Source organism: Pantherophis guttatus, chromosome 1 (genome assembly GCF_059756535.1).
Source record: "Pantherophis guttatus breed Tessera chromosome 1, ASM5975653v1, whole genome shotgun sequence".
NCBI lineage: Eukaryota > Metazoa > Chordata > Lepidosauria > Squamata > Colubridae > Pantherophis > Pantherophis guttatus.
The window spans coordinates 252793699-252816554 of NC_142063.1; the positions used below are offsets into that span (position 1 = coordinate 252793699).

Sequence of the window (22856 nt, forward strand, 5' to 3'; positions counted from 1 at the left end):
TGTCTATTAACATCAAACCTTAATGTGGATGCCAAGTAAACAATTGTTCTCAGTCTTGAGAAATCTCACTGAAAGCATTAAGGATTAGAACATGAAAAAGAATTTTAGCTTAGGAGTGTAAGTGAATTTGTGGCAAACTCAACCTATGTCACAGAGAAAGACCATAGTAATTATTATTTGATTCTTGGTATTAATTAAAATACCAAGATAAATAACAATATAATGAATCGTTGCCCTGTCAAATAATCAAACTGAGCTGTACCTACCATGATACCCTTTGACCATTTTATTTTGGAAATCAACAGTTAAAACATGGATAAAAACATGTAATTCAAATAACGGCAGGATTTTTTTTTATCAATCTGATGTCTGGATGGATGCAATAAGAAACTTGAGTTTTAAGCAAATGATTAATGCTTTTGGAATATTGACCATTATTTGAGATTTTATATTTTGAATTTCTCTGAGTCAGCTGGATATCCAAAGGGAAATGTCTTCTCAAATATGCTATTGCACTTGAATCAGTTATAGGGAATTGGGGTATGCTTCAATAAATCTCAGTTAAACAGCTTTTAATAATCTAAATAAGGTTACCTATGATTAGCATTATTTCAATAAAACTCTAAGAGAAACCTTGTGCGATTTGACTAAAAACACACATTTAAATCAGCAGGTCTTTGGAAAGCCACTGAAACTATGCTACAAATAGCAAAATAAATGAATTATAAGAAAAGTGAACAGAACCCTAAGGTTTCTGTTTTGGGAAGATCAGAGGTAGATATGAACCATCTAAAAGAGGCAGATCTCAAAGTTACATTTGAAACTTCTAAACTTCTGCACTCATGGTGGATCATAATTCTTGATATGGCCGAGTTGGTGACATTAATGCGATGCCAACTCTACAACTCTACCGTATAATCAAGCATAACGTTTATAAACATTTTCATGTCACTTATGAGGTATCATCATTTATAAAAAGTTTGAGTGCTTTCATCAATCATGATACAATATTAACAACACCAATCATCTTTGAATCAGTGCAAATACTTTGTGACATATCAAAAACATATTTCATAAAGACTACAGTCTAGTCTTTAATTGTCTGCTTTGTTTATGCACCTCCGCATTTTGCTCATCCAGTAGCGGGATAAGCCTGTACTTCCAAAGTACATTCTTTAAGTAGTACAATCTTTTATTTCTATCAAAATGATCCTAAATCACTTGTCTGTGATTTAGCCTTCAGTCTAATACAGAACAGAACCTTACATTTCCCCAGCTGGTAGTAATCAAGTATTTCATTTATCTGTATTTGTTTTTCTCCCAATAAATTACTTTCACAATGGGAGAACCATATTAGATTGGGTTGCAAATACAGTAATGGAAATTGCCTAGGTAGCATTAAATTCCAGTCTATTTTAGTATGACCAAGACATGAAAAGATGAAATATGAAAAGAAAGAGACAGAGAGGAAAAACCAAACATTGTAATGAATTGCTTCAATCTCTTTAGGCATAGTTACCTAAACCCTCTACTGTCTCTTCAAAATAAATATCAGCATTTCAACAATAGTCTCCCTTTAGAAACTTATGAAATTGATTCAGTTAAACACTTCAGATGTAATGTTTGTGTAAAGAGTTGTCTTTACACAATTTGTGTAAAAACAATACATAATTTGTTCAGTTTGACATTGCAGACAAGTATAAAATTATATACACAAAATAGAAATTAGGAACAACTACTTACAAAGATACAGTATTATTTACAAAGCAAAACCTATTTTAATAGGCAGCCAGAATAACATCTTTAAACATTTTCATTGGGAGCATTATATTTTTTCTTTTGAGGTTGAGATATCAGTCTGTTATTTCAAATAGCAAGTAAAGAGAAATTGATATTCTTAATTCAAATATCTCTCTAATATGTAAATAGCAAACATTTTATTGCTTGCTTTTACAAAAAACACATATGTCGAACATAGGTTTTATTATTAGAGTCTGATTACTTAACAATTTAGTATGGACTGACTCATGATTTCATTTAGCACTATCATAGATTGCAAACTGTACTGCAAATGACTAATTCCGTTTCAACATTTCCCAAAACTGATACCATGGAAAATGTTTTCCATGCTAGCTAGGTCTAAAACAGAAACTAGAAACAGACTTTGACAGAAGATATAAATATACATACACCTATACCTGCACACAGAACTTACTGTCAAGTACTCTTTCAGCACCATGCTTTCATTCAGGGAAGTAGCATGGATATCCTTAATCACATAATGCCATCAAATTGTCTCTGGTGTTCTAACAACCAAGAGACAACCTTTACAGGTGCATGTGATCAGTCAGATCATACTTTCGTTGTCACAGGTGCCAAGTGGACTTCCAGATGACCCCCTGAAGTGGGTGCAAAGTGCAAAATTGTTGCAATGTCACAGGTTGCAGAGCATTATTGTTTCCGTGCCTTCAACTTGGGATCAGCAGGTTTTTCTTGAGTAACAGAATATCGAGGTGTGTAACCATTAATTCCATTTACAAAAACACATTGATAGTAGCGAACAGCAGCTGAAAAGAGGGAAATAAAAAGAATGATCAGAGTATTTAGCTGTAAACTAAGGAAACATCTAACCTAGCAAAACATAGATCAGCTTTCCCAGCCTGTTGTCAAAATATGTGGCCACCAAGCCAACTCGTTGATAGAAATTCCAGGAATTGAAGTCAAACACTTTGAGAGACTGATGTAGATTATCAATGTCCAAAATCACTTTCTTCCCTAGTCAGGGATGGGTGACATCAAGAGTTTTAATAGTTAAATAAATGGCAAGCAATGTTTTATCCTGTATTTGTTTTTTCACAAATCAAAAGAGACTTTTTTTTTACCTTGCCAACTGAGATCTGAGATTGAATGGCACACACTATTCCTATATTGACGACTGACACAAAATACTGTGAGCAGAAATGTCAGTTATGAAGTGACATTTCTCTTTCTTCATTGCAGTTATTTCAGAATATACCCTTCATGGGGGAGAAGAATTAAAAATAGGCTCCTCGGTATTAGTAAATAGAAAATTAGAAGTCAAATACACAATGGAAATGCTAATGCATATGGACCCAAGACAGAGTTTATGCCCATTTGTATTCATTATCATATGACTTTCATATACAAGCTGTCTGAAATAATTGGATGGAGCTTTGGAGCTTCATATGTGTTTTCTTTCTCAAACAGGGCTGGGCAATCTATGGCCTGTGGGCTCCATGTAGACCCTGATTCCCCGGTTGCCACTTCTAAAGAATCTGAGCATACATTGCAGAAATTAAAGGATCCCAAGATCCCATGGATGAAATTTGATGGTGGCATAATTGGAAATACTACTTTTTATTCACAACAGCAAAAGTAAAAGAGAGAGAGAGAGAGAGGGAGGGAGAGAGAGGGAGGGAGGGAGAAGGTAATGCTTCTTTGAGATATAGGAGTTCTATTTTGACTTTTAGAAATATGGAATGGCAAAAAGGAAAAAAAAAACAAATTCAGTCAAACGATGTAATGCAGTTGTGTCACCAGCTAGCACTGTGCCCATGCCTCATGAAACAGCATCAACAAATAACAATAATAATGGTTTGTCAAACTGGGAGAAATGACTAGTTTTTGCTCAATATAGCACTTAGACTTGTATACTGCTTCATAGTGGTTTACAGCCCTCTCTAAATGGTTTACAGAGTCAGCATATTGCCCCCAACAATCTGGGTCCTCATTTTACTGACCTCGGAAGGATGGAAGCTGAGTCATCCTTGAGCCACTCAGGATTGAACTCCTGGAGTGAGCAGTGAGTTAGCATGCAGTACTAGATTCTAACCGCTGTGCTACTATGGTGCAGTATAGTATGAGTTGCAATGATACAAACTACAATGTTCAATAATTGCTGCCTTCTCTGAATGTGGTGGTGATCCACTCTGCCAGCTTCCATGGAAATTCCCTCTGCCCTGCTTTCCCTGATTTATTAATTTTATTTATTGGTTAAATTTATTTGCTGCCCATCTCACCCTGGGGTTACTCTGGGTGGTTTACAATAGTAAAATGTAAATTTAGTAAAATAGTAAAAATGTAAATTTAAATTTACATTTAAAAATGTAAATGTAACAATAGTAAAGCAATAAAACAAAAATAAACGATGAAAGTACAACAATGTGAATTAAAAGATAGATGAGAGAAGAAGTAGGAAGCATAGGGGGACAGTGGGGTCAGCTAATTAATCCCAGTAGCCACCTTCAGTATGGTACTCCTGCACTGGGTCCTTAGACCAACTGGCAGAGCCAGGTCTTCAGGCTGTCAGAGCCTGTGATTTAGGGGAAAGAAAAGAGTGAGCTCTTTCCTGATTCTTTTCCTGCCCCACAAGCAGCGGGAAGACAATGCCAATCCCGGATTTGGAATCTTTGCCTTAATGCCCATGGATGTCAGTGGGTGAGAAAACATTCAGAAGGGAAATGGAAGAATGGCTCAAGGGTCTAGCACAGGGGTGTCAAACTTGATTTCATTGAGGGCCGCATCAAGGTTGTGTTTGACCTTGGGGGGCCACGGTGGGCATGACCAGCATGACTTCACTTGTGTCAGGGCCGCCTGTAGTGGCCCGAATACTCTGCCAATGAAAACGGGCTCCCAAGCTCTGTTTTTGGCTGTGACTATGTCCTGCAACCCTCTGCTGGCAAAAACGGAGCTCAGGAGGGCCAGCACCATGGTCTGTTTTTTTGCTGTTTCCATGGTGACCCCATAGGCCAGATCCGGTCCCTGGGCCTTGAGTTTGACACCCCTGCTCTAGCATCAGACTTTTCATTAACCAAATTGCTTTGTTGGTTGTCTCCTGTGTGCCATGCCCATATTTCTTATACAATTTGTACAAGGAGATGTGCAAATTACGTGCATGTCTGTGTACATCTGCAGGCATGTACCTATCACAAACAGAGCTTCAATTATGGAGAGTATTATGAAGATATATTTTTGTTCAGTTTTCCATACAAGACAAGATGAAATTAGAGAAAAGGTGTGGTAAGATTTGCTCAAATGCATATCTTATTAATGCAGCTCCAAGTCTTTATCAATTAAATGCTTGTCCTCTAAATGGGACTCCTTTTTTCTCGGTGCACATTTTTTGATGCTGGTCATCATATTTGATGTGTCAAATAGCTTGCAGCTGCCTAGGAAAGAATGTTAAATTTTCTTGACCTGAATATAAAAATGTTGCTAATTAGAGATATCTCGGTGCAATTCCATCTTGAGCCAAATATGTAATGAGTTATGCTTGTGGGTCAGGAGCAGGTCACTCAGCAGACATCTTTCATTAAAGCAAAGTACTTTGGCAGCAAAGGCAAAGCAGATGGAGAGTTCATTAACACACTGTGTCACGAAACAACATCATAGTTCACTTTGATTAACTGATCCACTGAGAACAGGATCATTTTATTTTTATTTTTTTAAAAAATATCCAAAATAACCAGGCACCCTTTGTCACTGTAAAAGACCAGCAACATCTGATGTTATAAGTTTGTCATAAGCCTTTGGCAACTTATGATGTCATGGGTACATCAGTCTTAATCAGAGGTGGGTTTCAGCAGATTCTGACCAGTTCTGGAGAACCGGTAGCAGAAATTTTGAGTAGTTCGGAGAACTGGTAGTAAAAATGCTGACTGGCCCCACCCCCATCTATTCTCTGCCTCCCAAGTCCCAGCTGATTGGGAGGAAATGGGGATTTTGCAGTAAACTTCCCCTGGATTGGGGAGGGAATGGAGATTTTACAGTATCCTTTCCCTGCCACACCCACCAAGCCACGCCCACCAAGCCATGCCATGCCCACCAAGCCAACCCACAGAACTGGTAGTAAAAAATTTTAAAACCCACCACTGGTCTTAATGTTCATTTGGGCTGCAAGAGAATAAATAGCTAGCCCTTAGAAACAAAACCACAACCCCAAAAACCCACTCTCAATTTACATCTTATGCCCAACCTGTGATGAAGTTATCTACCTGGACCAAAGGGACATGTTCTTTATGGCACTTTTTATTCCTTGAACCTTTGCATGTCACTTAAAAGAAAGAAGTGGTTTCTTAAAGAATGACATCTAAAGGGATTGGCAGCCTTCGGTGAAGAAGAGAAGGAGGAAGAGCTTCATTAGTGTCATGGGCAGCTAGAGAGGGAGAAGAAAGCCTTTCCTGAGATGGATAGGCCAAGGGTACAAGTATCCAAAATACAGACAGAAGTAAAATACGCTACATTTTTAGTGCCCTAATAATGCTCAAATCATTTTCATCCTTTCAAATCCATGCCAGACATTCCTTAAAAAATTCCAAAGAAGATACTCTCTACAACCCTACAAACCAAAGATTGCATCGGCAGCAGTTAAGCAGTTATTCAAAGCATTATACCTTTGAATATCTGTTGGGCATGCTGGTATGAAGTTTGCAAAGTATATTAGATGTTTTGTCCACAGTAGATTTGTTATTGAAAGAAATAATATTGTGGCAATGGATTTCTCCATGAGCAGTACTCCATATGATATGGAGGTATAAATCTGCACGTGTGTCTTAACCAAGTTACTATTTATACCATTATCTCATAGAATTAAAATGGGACTTCTTACTCATTTTCTGTTGCCTTGCCTTGCATTGATTGGCAGGAGTTTCTCCAGGCATACTGTTTGAATGCTTGCCAATGCTATCAATGTCACCAGTAAAACATAACTTGTACACATTATTTTGGTCTACAACAATTATTGGAATAAGAGAAAGGACATGGCTGCTAATTAGTATTGTTATTCAATCATTCAGTCTCTTCCAATTCTTCATGACCCAATGGACATCATTTTGCCAGGATTGTCTGCCAGTAATTGCTTCTCGACATTTCTATTCTGACAGCATCCAGTATGTTTTGTTGACAGTCCAGGTACAAATAGTATACATATTTTTGCAGCACTAAATTTCCTTTTTGCCTCTGGGGATTTAACAGCTGAATATGCTTTTAGCTCTATTCCAGCCTTATCACGGTTACTACCAATATGAATGTCTGTGACTTGCTCTTAAATCTTCTAATATAATGTTGACATAAATCTGATTGTGAATATTCTATCCTGGCAAATTTCTGGAGTAGGCTGCTATTTCCTTCTCCAACAGATTGTCTTTAATCTAATTCATCATTTATGACCTACCTATCAATGGGTGGCTCTGTACATAGCCAACAGTATAGTTCACAGTCTTGTCTGGGATGTATGAGGTGTTTTAACCACTATCAGGTAATTAGTATATTTAAGTGTTAATTAATTGAATTATCATTAAGAAGCAGCAAAATGGAGTAAAAAGTATTAATTATAAACATTTAGATAAAAATAATTGAACAAGTCCAACAGTTCCTATGTTAACTATGGTAAATCTGATTTAACACTGTCAGTATGTTCATTATTGCTTGCTCCCTAGATTTCTGCATTGGATAAAGTCCAGTTTTTCTTTGTTCAGTTGTTAATTTTTCCCTCTAGGTGTTTATAATCAGCAATCTTACTTGTAAGCAAGACAATGCAACATAAAGTCCACAATATATCACAGATATGCTCTCATCCTGACATCTCTTATAGAAACCAATAGGTTGTAATTGAAGCCCAAACAACCTAGGCAGAGGTGGGTTTCAGCAGGTTCTGACCAGTTCTGGAGAACCGGTAGCGAAAATTTTGAGTAGTTCAGAGAACTGGTAGTAAAAATTCTGACTGGCCCCGCCCCCATCTATTCTCTGCCTCCCAAGTCCCAGCTGATTGGGAGGAAATGGGGATTTTGCAGTAACCTTCCCCTGAAGTGGGGTGGGAATGGAGATTTTACAGTATCCTTCCCCTGCCATATCCACCAAGCCACACCCACCAAGCCATGCCATGCCCACCAAGCCACACCCACAGAACCAGTAGTAAAAAAATTTAAAACCCACCACTGATCCTAGGATAATTATGCTAGAGGTTATTTTACTTAGCTCTAGTTCATGGATGAAACCTTAATGCCACAGAACAGTCCTCTCACTCAGGTTAATCAGAATGTGGTTATAGAAAGCTACTTGTGTTCTCTGGATGAAAGCAAACAACTGTAAAGGTTCTTACACAGCCAAATACCAGATCTGGCTACCAAAACATGAAACAGATGGAAATTGTATCTCCCACCCAAGATAATTGCTTTTAGAAAGGGTAGAAGAAAGAGATGCAAAAAAATGTGAACATGAAACCTTATGAACAGTGCTTGCATTTGATAAATGCACGATGCAGTCACTGTTTCATAATGGCCCCTGAATTTTTCTACAATTAAACTACCTTATCAGAAATTCTGGGATTCTCGATGCCCGTTTAATTAGATCCAGTCTAGCCTGGTAGAGAAAGCCTGATAACAATGGTAGGTATTTCAGCAGCCTCATGCAAGAGAAATTTACATCATGTTCAGTGAATACACAAGTGATGCATCACATCAAATGGTCAACATTGCAGCTTGCATATGTGAACCAGGCCATAAAGGACTTCCCAAAACCGTTAAATGGCCATAAACAAAGCTTAGAAGCAATAGAATTCTTTGTCTTTTATTTCTTTTATAGCTCATTAATACACTGGTTCAGATAGAAGACTGTCCCTAAAAAGAAACTTTCTCAGCGAAAACATCTTCCCTCTCACTGGGGCAATCAACTTACAAGATCAAGATAATAATTCACATCAGAAACAAAATAAAACAACCCTGCTCTCAACAGTATCATTCATGCAGGAGACATATGTATGGGGAAGAAGTAAGCCACTGAACCTACTTAGGTGTTTTTCCATTCCAGTTAGTTAATATTCTGTCTTTATTATTTTTACAAATAATAATAATAATAATATTCTGCCTTAATTATTTTTACAAATAACTCAAGATGATGAATATATACAACCCATCTTCCTCTTCCTAGTAAGATGGAAACATGTCATTTGATTCACATTCATTGATAAAAATAAGGGTTTTCAATCTTTCAATCAAGGGTCTTTCAATCAAAAAATAGTGCATCAACATGGACAGTCATTAGCGTGATCAGTACACAGATTCTGTTCAGCTAATCTGAACTTTTCATACGTTTATGTAGGTCCATTTTTAAGAGTTGAACCCCCCCCCAAAAAAGAACCCCTCTTTCTTCAAAGAAGATGATAAAGTCAAGGCTAATAATTATTCTAAGAATGTACAGCAAGTCTTCCATTTAGTAGAATTATAGCTTAGAATTTTAAAAATGGGTTCATGTGGGATTTTGGCCTCTCATGAGCACAATTTTCATCTGCAAAAAATTAGTGGAAGTTGAAATTCTAACCTGTACTGAATGTGAATTAAAAGGTAAAAATGAAGGTTCCCCTCGCATATATGTGCTAGTCGCTCCCAACTCTAGGGTGTGGTGCTCATCTCCGTTTCAAAGCCAAAGAGCCAGCGCTGTCCGAAGACGTGTCCGTGGTCCTATGGCCGGCATGATTAAATGTCAAAGGCGCACGGAACGCTGTTACCTTCCCACCAAAGGTGGTCCCTATTTTTCTGCTTGCATTTTTTACATGCTTTTGAACTGCTAGGTTGGCAGAAGCTGGGACAAGTAACGGGAGCTCATCCCATTACACGGCACTAGGGATTCAAACCGCTGAACTGCCGACCTTTCAATCAACATGCTCAGCATCTTAGCCACTGAGCCATGGCATCCCTTATGTGAATTACTGAATTACAAATTAATTTTACTGACTTGAGTCTTATTCTTGGTATTAAAGAATCATTGTACTACAACTATAATAATGTAAATCCTTCCCATCCTAAACATCAAAAGCAAATTGTAGAAGATGGAGAGCTGAAGATTTATGCAATGGCCATAATCTATGACACAATTACTGGAAAGGGAAGGAGTGAATAGGTGTGTTTTTGTGGAGTTACATTTTTATTACAACCAAACAGAAGAGCAGAATTCAAAACATTATTCTAATAATTACACAGCAGTTGGAAAAAGTCTGATATATGGTAGCTGACTTATATAGAAATCATTTTTCTGAACTATCCCCTCTTGTACTTGTGCAGGTGGCAACACAAAATGTATGAAAAAGGATGTCTTGTTCACATTTTTTGTACTAATTTATCTTTTCTCCTTCACAATGCAACTGCTTTCAAGATTAGCTTAATCTTACAAAATATGTAAAATGAGCTTTCCCTCATTAACTAGTTTTCAAAGGCAAATTGTTCATTCTTTCTTAATCTGACAAGATGAGGCGAAACAATACTGTGGATACCGAGTTACATGTCCTGACAAGGAATTAAAGTCACTTGAAAATCAAAGATATTTGCAAGGCCTTTAACTTACTTCCTGGTTTTGCAGCTTTTGAAATTTTTTCTGAAAAGAAAGAAAGAAAGAAAATCTCAAAAACAGGGAGAGAATCTGTAGAGCAAGTTTCTTTGCTAATTCTTTGCTAATCAATTAATTCTTTGCTTTCTTTGCTAATTTGCTTTCTTTCAATTGCTTTCTTTGCTACTTAATTAAGTTAATCCGGCAGCATTTTTGAAGTTACATCATACTGAAACTCAAAACAGCTATGACTATGAATGTCTTTGATAATGGGATGAAAGACTTTTTTTTTTTTTTTTTGCACAGTTGTATAAGAAACCCTCCTGGGTGATACCATAAGGCTTCCTTATTTGTCCATCTTTGAATATTCTTTTCAGGCACATGGAAACCACTTCCAAGACATTCCAGAAGAGATTTGTTTTCAGCTGCTTCCAAAAGACAGTCAGCTTCAGAACTAACCTACATTCCAGAAGGAGGCCATTCCAAAAAACTGGTGCTGCTACAGAAATGCAACATGATTTAGCCTCCTATACCGTGATGGCGAACCTATGGCACATGTGCCACAGGTGGCATGCAGAGCCCTCTCTGCAATTACACGAGCCGTTGCCCCAGCTCAGCTCCATCATGCACATGCCTCCTGCTGGCCAGCTGATTTTCTGGTCTCTGCTGCGCATACACGGTTGGGTGAGGCACATGCAGGAGACATGTGTGCATGCACGGCTGGGCATGGCATGGTGGGGAGGGTCATGCGCGCATTGCATTATGGGTTATAACTGCATGGAGGTCTACTAGGCCCAAAATTGGGTGCGGGGGGGGTGCGGTGTGGCCCCCTCACGGCCCATTTTTGATCCCAGGAGACTGTAGGGAGGCCTACTAGACAGAAAATAGGGAGTGGGGGGTGCGGTGCGCCCCCTATGGCCTGTTTTTGCTCCCAGGAGGCTGCAGGGAGGCCTACTAGGCCCAAAATGGGGCACAGGGAACATAGGGGGGGTCGTGTGTGCATGCATGGGGGTGGAGGGAGCACAGGGGGTCATGCACACATGCACAGGGGGTGGGGGGTCACACAAGCATTGCATTATGGGTGCGGGTGCATGTGCATAATATTAAATCGGTTAGGTTGATTCTCATTGGTAAAAGCAGCCCTGAAACTAACTTGCTGCCAAGCCATAAACTTTAAATCATATCTGAAAACCTAAGGAAGCCAACAGATGGCCCACGTGTGAGTGTCAGATTCTACATCGGCCCCATTTTGGACTGCCTACAGCTTCTGAATGGTCTTGTAGAATAGCTGCAGAAAATCTAACCAAGTGTTAATGAGGGCATGGATCACTATGAGAAGGTCCCGGGTAGGGCTGCAACTGGAGCTCCTGCTCAAGTTGGACAAATTTCCCCCCACCCCACCATAGTATATCAAACAGTAGAAAGTTATGGCTTGGGAAATAGCCACATATGAGTTCAATCATTAAGTAAAAATGTGGTTTTTCATTAAGATCAATGGATCTCAATAGTGAACAATTAATAATAAATCTTAATAGGCACTGGATTTAAAGAGTAAGGGGGGAGGAGGAGGGGGAGGAGGTGGAAACCAAACACCAATTACCTGTAGTCATATTGTAATAAAAATGGACTGCTTTTTCTGCAGGAACTGTTAAACAGAACAAAAATATTTAATTGTTTTGGATTCTAAATGCAAGTGTTATAGACATAGAAATAATATATAGATACATAAACATTCACATTATGTCCACAGCTACTCTCTTCAAAGAACTGTACATGTTTCACAGTGTTTAGTTAGCCTTTAATCAAAGTCCATGAGACTTTAACAAGGCTAGAGGGAAAACTTCCTTGGATCACAAAAGGTCCTCACTCATGATGAAGGATGAGTGACCATGTTTCTATCTTTCCCCATCTTTCTCCTAGACCAGGGGTGTCAAACTCAATTTCATTGAGGGCCGCATCAGGGTTGTGTTTGACTCGGGGGGCCGGGGTGGGCGTAGCCAGGGTAGACGTGACCAACTCAATGTCACCCATGTTCGGGGTGCCTGTGGTGGCCCAAGCGCTCTGCCAGTGAAAACAGTTTCCCGAGCTCCGTTTTTAGCTGCAACAGCTCCTGCAACCTTCTACCAGCGAAAACAGAGCTCCATTTTCACTGGCAGAGGCACCGTAGGCCAGTCCTTTGCTGTTACAAGAGCGGCCCCGCAGGTCAGATCTAAGCACCCCACAGGCCGGATCCAGCCCCCAGGCCTTGAGTTTGACACCCCTGTCCTAGACCTTTCAGAACCAATTCCATTCCCCATCCCCAAGAATACAGTACTTACAGAGGACCAACTGATTTCTAGAAAAGCTAAATACCACAACAGTCCAGTTTCAAACAAAAATCTAGAAGCTTATTGTTCTTCTCTTAAAAGTAACTCTCTAGATTTATGGTTTGTAAGGACAATTGTATATTGCTGTAATAAGAAGAGGGAGACAAAGACTCTAATCCAGGGCTGTCAAATTCAAGACCCAGAGGCCAGATCCGGCCTGTGGGGTAATTAGATCTGGCCCAGGGAGTCACCCTGGAAACAGCGAAGGGCTGGCCTGCAGTGCCTCTGCCAGTGAAAATGGAGCATGGGAGGGCTGCGTGTGGCCCTCCTGAGCTCTGTTTTCGCTGGCAGAGGGTTGAAGGAGGCCATTGCAGCTGAAAACGGAGCTTGGAAAGCCCCACCGTGGCCATTGCCACCCTGGCCCCCCAAGATCAAACACAATCCTGATGTGTTTGATCAATGAAATTGAGTTTGACACCTCTGCTCTAAACTAGTTCATCCACTGAAGCTCACTGGGTGATTCTGGACTCGCTCTGCATCACTCCAACCTACTTCACCGGAAGAGGTTTGCGTAGATTGCCTTGAACTCTTGAATGAATGGCTGGATAGAAACCTAATACATACATACATACATACATACATACATACATACATACATACATACAGTGGTGGGATTCAAGTAATTTAACAACCGGTTCTCTACCCTAATAATTTCTCTCAACAGTTTGCCAAACTGCTCAGAAAGTTAACAACCGGTTCTCCCAAAGTGGTGCAAACTGGCTGAATCCCACCAATGCATACATACCAGAGGTGGTATTCAGCAGGTTCTGACCAGTTCTGGAGAACCGGTAGCAGAAATTTTGAGTAGTTCGGAGAACCAGTAAATACCACCTCTGACTGGTCCCGCCCCCATCTATTCTCTACCTCCTGAGTCCCAGCTGATCGGGAGGAAATGGGGATTTTGCGGTAACCTTCCCCTGGAATGGGGAAGGAATGGAGATTTTACAGTATCCTTCCCCTGGAGTGGGGTGGGAATAGTGATTTTATAATATCCTTCCCCTGCCATGCCCAGCAAGCCATGCCCAGCAAGCCACGCCACGTCCACCAAGCCACGGCCACAGAACCAGTAGTAAAAATTTTTGAATACACCACTGGATACGTATGTATCCACCACTGATACATACATACGTACCTTTGTCATGTTTTACTTTCAAGGGTGTCTTTTCAACTGTTTTTCCTGTATAAGTAAAAGAAAAAGAGAGAAGAATTAAATACAATATTTAAACTGAAGTTCATACAATCCACTTTGTTAATATTAAGGTAAGTGAGGAAGGAAAGATATTAGCAAATTCAGAGAACAATTACTTTTCATGCAGTCTTTTAGAAGGCCAAAAAACAAACAAACAAAAAAAAAAAACCAACCCCAGTCTTACCATGTTTTTCCTTCTTTTCTCTCAAAGATTTTTCTGCTTTTTTCTCATCTACAAAGAATGTTCAAATCATAGGGGTTAAACTTTAGGGGACTTGGATATTTGCATATTGTTTCACAAACTCTTGGAGAAAACAAGCTTGTGATTTCCGTCTGTCAGCAGCAGGGAAGTTAAGTGTGGTTGGAAACAAAACAGATCTTATATTTTGCACATTTACATGCTCTTCTATGGACTTGGATTGAATCATATCTCAAGTGATTTGATATATGCACAGATGTCTTTCTTCAGCATCCGTTTTTTTCCAGGCATCCCTGAATACAGTCAATCAACTGTGACTTCATACAAGAAGACAGACTCAAATTAACTAAGGTGCAGAGCTGGAGCATGGCTGCCACTCTGATACTTCCTGCTGAGAACAACAGCAGGTAGTTGGCAGTTTGCCATAAAGCTGTTCATTCTATGTCCCCCCCCCCCCCGAATCCAGCTCACTTTAATGCAACTTCAGTCTCTATTTGCTCAACTGTGAGCAGCCTGGCATAATCTCTCCACATGCTACATTACCCTCCCAGACATTAACAGTCAGATAATTCCAAGTAAGTGATTAAAATTTGCGGCTACCTTGAAGACGAAGTGAGTGATAAAAATAGAATATTCGACACTTTTAGATCTTTTAATGGGACAAATATAATTAGTTTTTATGGTGCTCAGTAGGTATATCAGGTGAGGTTCTGGGTACATTAAGCTCCATCAGGTACACGGTTCTTGTGGCTTGTTATTACATATATTATATGTATGTATGTACTATATGTTATGTACATATACTATATGTTTACCTGCAACTTTGAGTTCAGCTGTTGCTTTTTCTGGTCTTTCTATTGGGTAGCATGGAGATAGAAAGAGAAAGAAAAAAAATAAGTACATCTATATAAATCTTCATACTTTGAGAGTTTGGGGCTGTTTTTGACACAGGTAGTTATTTATATGACTATAATAGAATCTGCCCATTATGGTCATACATTGTAAAGTTTATAAAACATGATCAACCTGATATTATAACCTTTTTAGTGGCAGTCATAAAGTGGTGGTTATTAAGCAAACCTATGGTTTTCTATGGGCGTGGTTTTGCAGAAAGCAGGAAATAGATGCCAGTTTTCAGCCAAACGATTGTAAAACAGTCATGTGATCACAGGATGCTGCAAATGGCCATCAATGTGGCTGTATTGCCAAGTGATCACATGACCTTGGGGGGATCTGACCATTGGAACATTGAATCTGGGTTGTGAGTACTTCCAAAGTAGGTCTGTTGTAACTTTGAATGAGCACTAAGTAACGAGTTGTAAATCAAAGACTACCTGTATAATGTATGTTGCATACACTGTGCATATAAAAACTCTTTTGCTTTTTTGTTTTTTGCCTTTAATTTATATGCCGCCCTTCTCCGGAGACTCAGGGCGGCTTACAATGCGTTAAGCAATAGCCTTCATACTTTTCTATATTTATATAAAGTCAGCTTATTGCCCCCACAATCTGGGTTCTCATTTTACCTACCTTTGAAAGGATGGAAGGCTGAGTCAACCTTGAGCCTGGTGAGATTTGAACTTGCAGGAATTGCAAGCAGCAGATGTTAATAACAGTGCTTTGGACCACTGTACTACAGGCTCTTTTTTAAGTTAATGTAGAAATATTTCACTTGTAAAAACAAGCTCTACACGTTGTCCCAAAGGTATTTTTTCCAAAGGCAACTGGACTTTGGTTTTCCTTGAAGACCTTTTTTTTAAAAAAATTGATTTAATTTGATTTATATGCCGCCCTTCTCCGGAGACTCAGGGCAGCTTACAATGCGTTAAGCAATAGCCTTCATACTTTTGTATATTTATACAAAGTCAGTTTATTGCCCCCACAAACTGGGTCCTCATTTCACCTACCTTAAAAGGATGGAAGGCTGAGTCAACCTTGAGCCTTGGAGAGATTCGAACCAGCAGTAAATTGCAGGCAGTTGTGTTAATAACAGGGTGTTTAGACCACTGTACCAGCAAGGCTCCTTTCACTTCTCATTCAAGAAGCTTCTAAAGTTCTGGCCAAAGAAGTTTCTTGGATGAGAAGCAAAATGTCTTCAAGCAAAAACGAAGTCCAGTTGCCTTTGGAAAAAGCACCTTTGGAAAAAGCAACCATGACCTGGATGACTGAGAATCTCCACAGACATCAAGCTGTACACATTGAATTACCCTAATCTAGCCCACAAGATATCTGAGAAAATATAAGGGCAGTGAAAATGGAAACTTTTAAGATATAAAGAAGCTGACAGGAATTTTTGGCAGATTATAGATATTATGAATTAGATTTTTGTCATTTTATTTTCTTGCAAGATAAAAGGGCTAGTCTAAACTTATTATTCCAGATATAGACTAGTCTTCTTGAATAAATGTCTTTCAGATATGTTGGATTATGTTTCCGACAATCCATCAGTCAGAAGATCAATGGACACAGGTTCAGGATAAAAGTGATAGCTGGAGGGTGTCCATTAGGAAAGTCTGATCTATTTTAATGCCAAAACTGAATATATTGGATTTTGCCTTGGGACTTGATATTATTGTTTTAATGCAATCTTTTCTACAGATTATCTCCAGTTAGTATCCATTTTACATTCTTGCAACATGGCAGACATCTAAAATTATTTGAAATATTGATTACAGCTACAGACGAGGGGCACATCAAACAGTTTAATATTTATTGAGTAGAAATATAAGACATAAATAAAAAAGTAAATATAAATGTAGAAGACAGAGCCTTGTCTTTTCATGCAGCTATGTTACATGAAAATATTTTTTTAGATTTAAATAATTAAAATATAGAATGCACCAATAGTCTTTTTAATGCAAATAAAGTTCCTGATGTTCCAAAATACTAAACATCTTCCACAAGCAATTAATTAGCGATCTAGCAAAATAGATAAGTAGTGAAAGAAAGATAGAAATAGATAATGACTTTTAAAATATAATTCCAATTACTTCTGTTTGTGATTGATAGATATAGAAATAGATAATTTAGGGTTTCCTTCATGTTACTATCTTTATCTTCCTCATTTTAAACTAATGCAAAGATTATTCAAATTTAGCTAAGTTAATACATTGGTATTCATAGATGTTCTTCAGTTATCCATCAGATAGGAGACAATTGATAACAAAACACAATAATCAGTGTAGTAAGTCATTCTCTAAAGAGCAGCAATCTATATGTGTAGCTATCCTCTATCTGTACTTGAAGTAGGGGCACAAATATTTAAAGAGAGCTATTTGCAGCATAATATTACATTAATTATATATTGATTATCACAGCAGTGTAAAAGCTTACAATCTTTTAACAAAACGAGTAAGAATAAAGTATGAAATTTGGTGCAAAATCTTTTTTGGCACCAAGACTAAATTTGGCTAGAAGAAAGCCATATTATCATAATGTGTTGCTAAGTTTGTATTCAAGTTCAGAGACAATGTGTTCAGAGGGAGTTCATTTTGTAGTCATGGAAGACATGAAGTAGACAAATGGAGGGACTGTGGGATTTAAAGAATGCTATGCAACTATTAATGCCTCTAAACAGCGGTTAACTCTTCAGTTCATTAACTTCATAAAGTTCAGCTCATTAACTTCATAAAGTTTCAGATTGTTCATCAACCCTCAAACATTTATCATATAATTTAATAAATACTAATTTAACTACTACTACTACTACTACTACTACACAGGGACATGGTGGCTCAGTGGCTAAAATGCTGAGCTTGTCGATCACAAGGTCAGCAGTTCAGCAGTTCAAATCCCTAGTGCCGCATAACAAGATGAGCTCCCGTTACTTGTCCCAGCTTCTGCCAACGTAGCAGTTTGAAAGCACGTAAAAAATGCAAGTAGAAAAATAGGGACCACCTTTGGTGGGAAGGTAACAGCGTTCCATGCGCCTTTGGCATTTAGTCATGCCGGCCTTATGACCACGGAGATGTCTTTGGACAGCACTGGCTCTTCAGCTTTGAAACGGAGATGAGCACTGCCCCCTAGAGTCAGGAACGACTAGCACATACAGTATGTGCGAGGGGAACCTTTACCTTTACTGCTACTACTACTACTACTATTAATAGTAGTAGTAGTAATAGAGAGTCCCATTGACCCTTGGGGGTTGATATTGACCACTCTGGATAAACCTACTCTAAAAAAATATGTAGAAGATCTGCTATCTTCTACTGGCTATATTGTAATGGCACAGAAATATTAGCAAGTAATTGAGAGTCACAGTAATTTTTACCAGTTATTCTCTATATTTAAACATTTATTTTATAGCAAACTGCAACTTGCAATTCACTACAGGGAACACACTGCTTCTTTGCACATGGATAGTTTCCATAAAATATAAAAAGAGACGCCTCCTGAGAACAGTTACAGATTACATTCTCTGACATCATCTATCCAAAGCCTCTTTTAATTACATTTACTTTGCAATATAACTAATTCTTATTATATTACTTAATATTATGCTCTCTGTGGCAATAAAAGATGATATGTAACACAAAGATATTCATTATTGGTGCTGAAGGAAAAAGTTCCAAATGTGTCAATCTGCTATAGATTATTATTGCATTTAAACTCTTCTTATATCAAGAAAATTCACATTGGGCTCATTCATGGGGCAGCCCTGAAAGTTGTTGATGGAACCAGGTGTGTCTGCAGGGAAAGGGATCAAAAAAGCCAACATGCAATCAAAACTCCACCCCTTTTTTACATTTTAAAAAGAGGCAGGCTTTGATCACATGGATGTAGACACAATCTTGACTTTTGACCTTCTCCTTGCAGGCATCCCTGAAAGAAACACTGGTATTTCAGCGTTCTATCTTTTTACATGTGAACTATTTATATTCTTTACTGTTTTAAAAAAAATGACATAAATATAAGAAAGTAAAATATTAATCACCTTTAATTGTCAAATGCATTATTTAAGATTCTTGGCTAACAATAGTTGGGAAATTCTATTAATTCAATATGTTAAAGTGCATAACCACCTTTTCAGAAAAAGATGGAATAGCAGCAAAGACATTATTAGCAACCAAGTTAACAAGGCTATTTAAATTGCAGGTTTCGAAAAAGCATTCACATGCAAAGCAGGGCAGCAAGTGTAAATATAACATGACACATCTTGTAATTTCTTTGGACTTGGAGAGAAATTAAAAAACTGTACTTCTATGGAGGAAAAGGAGAAAAGGATAATGTTGGGTTGTAGTTTTTAAACTTGCTTTTGGCTTAGATTCTACACATATTGCATGCCCTCCCCCCCTCCCCACCACCAACAAAGAAAAATTCATGCTTACTTATGAATAAGGACAGAAAGGTGCATCCCTATTATTTAAGCCAAGAGCAAGCCTATAGATTGTAGAATAGCAGTAATGTCTGATGCTCAAGGCTTTATTATTCTGCTCAGTTTGTCAATTCCTTCTCCTACTTTGCCAAGTGGTTGTGTGAAGTGTGAATATTAGAATAAATACCTGGTTTTGCTGGATGAGCTCCTTTTTCATGCCCAAGAACTTCTTGTTCTAAAAAGTGGGAGCAATACAAGATAAATTCAACATTGCTTTGCCGTTGTATTGTATAGTCTCTGCTCTTAACTTTTAAATTCTTTTCAGATGGATTTCACACAAAACGAGTCATTCCAGAATTACTGAGAGAAGAGCAACAATGTTAGCCCTGTCTTCTGAGGTTCTCAAACTAGTATACAGTAGATAATGAATTGACATGTGTGGTCATGCATAGGGTTTCTTTGAGAAGATAAGCCTACACACAATACAGTTCTGGAATGGGTATATTAGCAGTCTGTTGAGAACATGCAAATGGTAAGTCTTGATAACGTCATAAAATCTCCTTCATATAAAAGGAATAAGGACCTATGCAACTAGGGCCATCAACCACTGCAGGCAGGAGAAATCTTTTAAAATGATTAGACCTAGCAGGTTCCTCAATGACCTGAAGCACTTCTGTTAAGCACTACTCCATTCTGAGGAACTCCATGAAATGAAACAAATGAAAAAAAAAACATTGGGTTTCCAGTTGAGTAGTCTAGTTCTATTAGAATCCTGATCAGTGCCTTCTCTACACTGCTTCTTCAGAAATATCATGAAATTTCTAGGTTAGATTTGCAACAAACAGGATTAAGATTGTACTTCACAATAATTTATTCATAGATTATCATAGATAGATAGATAGATAGACAGACAGACAGACAGACCATGCTGGGGGCAAAACCTTTGTCTCTATTGCTCAGTAAAATCATACCATACTATAGGATATTATTATATAGTCTGGGAAATCATGTGACAGTCACATATATTTCTGGAGTAAAGTGATTATGACTACTCCATACAGCTAAGGTATGATTATAAACACATTTCAATGAGAAAATACAACAGCCATCTGTATGTGAATGGAACTCAATGTACCTCCTTATGGAATCTCCAAATCCGCTCTGGAGAATTTCCAAATACCACAGCTGGTTTAGAAGGTAGGCAAAGGATAAATGTTTGCCACTGTCAGTAAAAACCCAACTGGCAAATATCATTGAATTCTAACCATCATCACTGTTCTTGTATTTTTTAATAGTTGTAACGTTTAGAAACTTACTTGGTGGTTTATGTTCTGCCTCCTTGCCTAAAAAAAAAACAAAAAACAAAACAAAACAAGGGAAACAAAGAAAAACAAAATAAAACAGTTAATTTTAGTTCCTGTGTGCCTCTAATCTTTAGAACATAAAAATTGCAAAATGAAACACAATAATGTAATTTTCTATGCAATGGTTTTCCAGGCAATAAAATTCAATTTATGGTAATAGTGTTCCAAATTATGCATTTATGTTTATATACCACCAGAGTCATAACAGTGTCAGCACACAGTAGGCAACTTTCATTCTTTTTTAAAAAAAATAAATAACGTTATTAAAAATTATAAATGAAAAGAATAAAAATCAATACATAGAGTACTGCAAAAATATAAACAGAAAAATATACGAAAAAGAAAAACCAGGGAGTGTGTAAAAGGAAAAAAAAATAATAAAGGAGAAAGAGAGAGAGAGAGAAAATGACTTCCTCCTTCATCCCAGCGGGTAAAAACAGTGTTAGTAGTTTATCACCGTCTCTAAATAAAATGTAATCTCTCTTCTCCCCATAGCTCATCTCCTATCAGGTACAAAGAATCAGGACTATTCATAAAGTTGCAGCATAGAAGATTTATTCAAGCCTATACACAAGAATCTGGTCAAATAAAGTTCAACACTAAATTGTGCCAGATAAGGGTCAACAGAATTCAAGATGGATTGAATATGGAACACTTGTGGGAATACAATGACTCTAAAGTGATGATGCCCTACCCCCAGCTTTGTCTACTCTTCTCTTATATCTCTTAAGTAAAAAAACAACAACAACAAAAAAAAAAACCCAGGCAAAATGCTATGTGAATCAATCTTTGTCAACAAAAGTCCAGTAAGGGCAATCAGCTATAACTGTTTTCTTTTTTTTTAACCCTGGCCAAGCAAGACAATCTTATAAACTTTCCTTAGTTTTCAAATTACTCTTTAACCCCTTCAAAAAAAAAAAAATAAAAAAAAATCCCAGAGTAGTTTGCTGATCATTTATCACAACTTTAACGTATTTATTTTGTATCAATAAGTAACTTTTATCCTTTTGTTTGTCACTTCTAAAATAATCCTTTCAAATCATGACAGAACTCTTTTGTAAATCAAGAAAAAAAAATCCAAATCAGTTTTCTTGGTTTAATATCTGTTTATCCCCTTTAGGGAATAAATCACCCATCAGATCCATTTGTATTACATTTACTGTCTCCCTCAAATTAATTTCATAGCTATCCATTGCAGCTCATTCTTACTTTACAACTTCATTGGAACATGCTCTGTCAATTTTATCAAGCATTTGATCCATTATGTCAAAAGTTTGGCTGAGAAGTATTCAAAAGTTTGTACTAAGGATTTCTGTTCCATTTTCTTTATCCTCTAGCTCTAGTGCTCAGCCTTCAAGGTAATTAGTGGCATCTACCTCAAAGGTATTGTTCCATAGGGAGCAAATTAATGGTAGTGATTCAGTGCCATTGTTTGACAAAGCACAGACAGAGTTCAGGAAATTCCTTACTTTTGTTGTCTACCATATAAACATTTATTGTGGTTACATCAGAGGGACTTGTAAAAGTCAAAATTCCTAGGCATATATTTAAGAAGCATGCTCCTATCTCAAAATAATCAATTCTTCTGGGCTCATTAATTTTGGACACTATTTATTTGGGTCCCTCTCTTGGTATCACCTGTCATTATTCTTTATAATCATTTTATAATTTTAATGAGTTGTCTCTTCTTTCTAGAATGCCAAGAGGGTATTAATTATATACTCTTTTTATGTGTGTGCAAATGGGCCACAGACAATGTTTCCAAATGAAAATTCTTCAAGTAAGTGAACCAGTGGTGGGTTTCAAAATTTTTTACTACTGGTTCTGTGGGTGTGGCTTGGTGGGCCTGGCAGGGGAAGGATACTGTAAAATTTCCATTCCATCCCCAATCCAGGGGAAGGTTACTGCAAAATCCCATTTCCTCCCGATCAGCTGGGACTTGGGAGGCAGAGAATAGATGGGAGTGGGGCCAGTCAAAATTTTTTATTACCGGTTCTCTGAACTACTCAAAATTTCCACTACCGGTTCTTCAGAACTGGTCAGAACCTGCTGAAACCCACCTCTGAAGTGAACCATAGTGCCAGAA

General features: G+C 37.9%; 1 protein-coding gene and 1 long non-coding RNA gene across 47 annotated transcripts in view; one reads left to right on the top strand and one right to left on the bottom strand.

The window, feature by feature from the left end:
• Positions 1-1468: 1468 nt before the first annotated feature.
• TRDN (triadin) overlaps positions 1469-22856 on the bottom strand; it is a 233932-nt gene continuing 212544 nt past the window's right edge. For 45 of the 46 annotated variants that reach the window (XM_087882735.1, XM_087882727.1, XM_087882730.1 and 42 more), the window contains 8 exons: positions 20723-20749; positions 19594-19641; positions 14908-14946; positions 14078-14125; positions 13837-13881; positions 11939-11983; positions 10357-10386; positions 1469-2567 (listed from right to left, as the gene is read on the bottom strand). In XM_087882735.1, the coding sequence (XP_087738861.1) occupies positions 2452-2567; positions 10357-10386; positions 11939-11983; positions 13837-13881; positions 14078-14125; positions 14908-14946; positions 19594-19641; positions 20723-20749 (398 nt within the window). In that variant the 3' untranslated portion in view covers positions 1469-2451. The remainder of the gene's footprint in view (positions 2568-10356; positions 10387-11938; positions 11984-13836; positions 13882-14077; positions 14126-14907; positions 14947-19593; positions 19642-20722; positions 20750-22856) is intronic. The other variant, XM_087882725.1, reaches the window with a different exon arrangement.
• On the top strand, positions 19849-21387 carry LOC117666235 (uncharacterized). The gene is made up of 2 exons (XR_004591694.3): positions 19849-19938; positions 21266-21387. It is a non-coding gene; the product is annotated as an uncharacterized LOC117666235 (long non-coding RNA).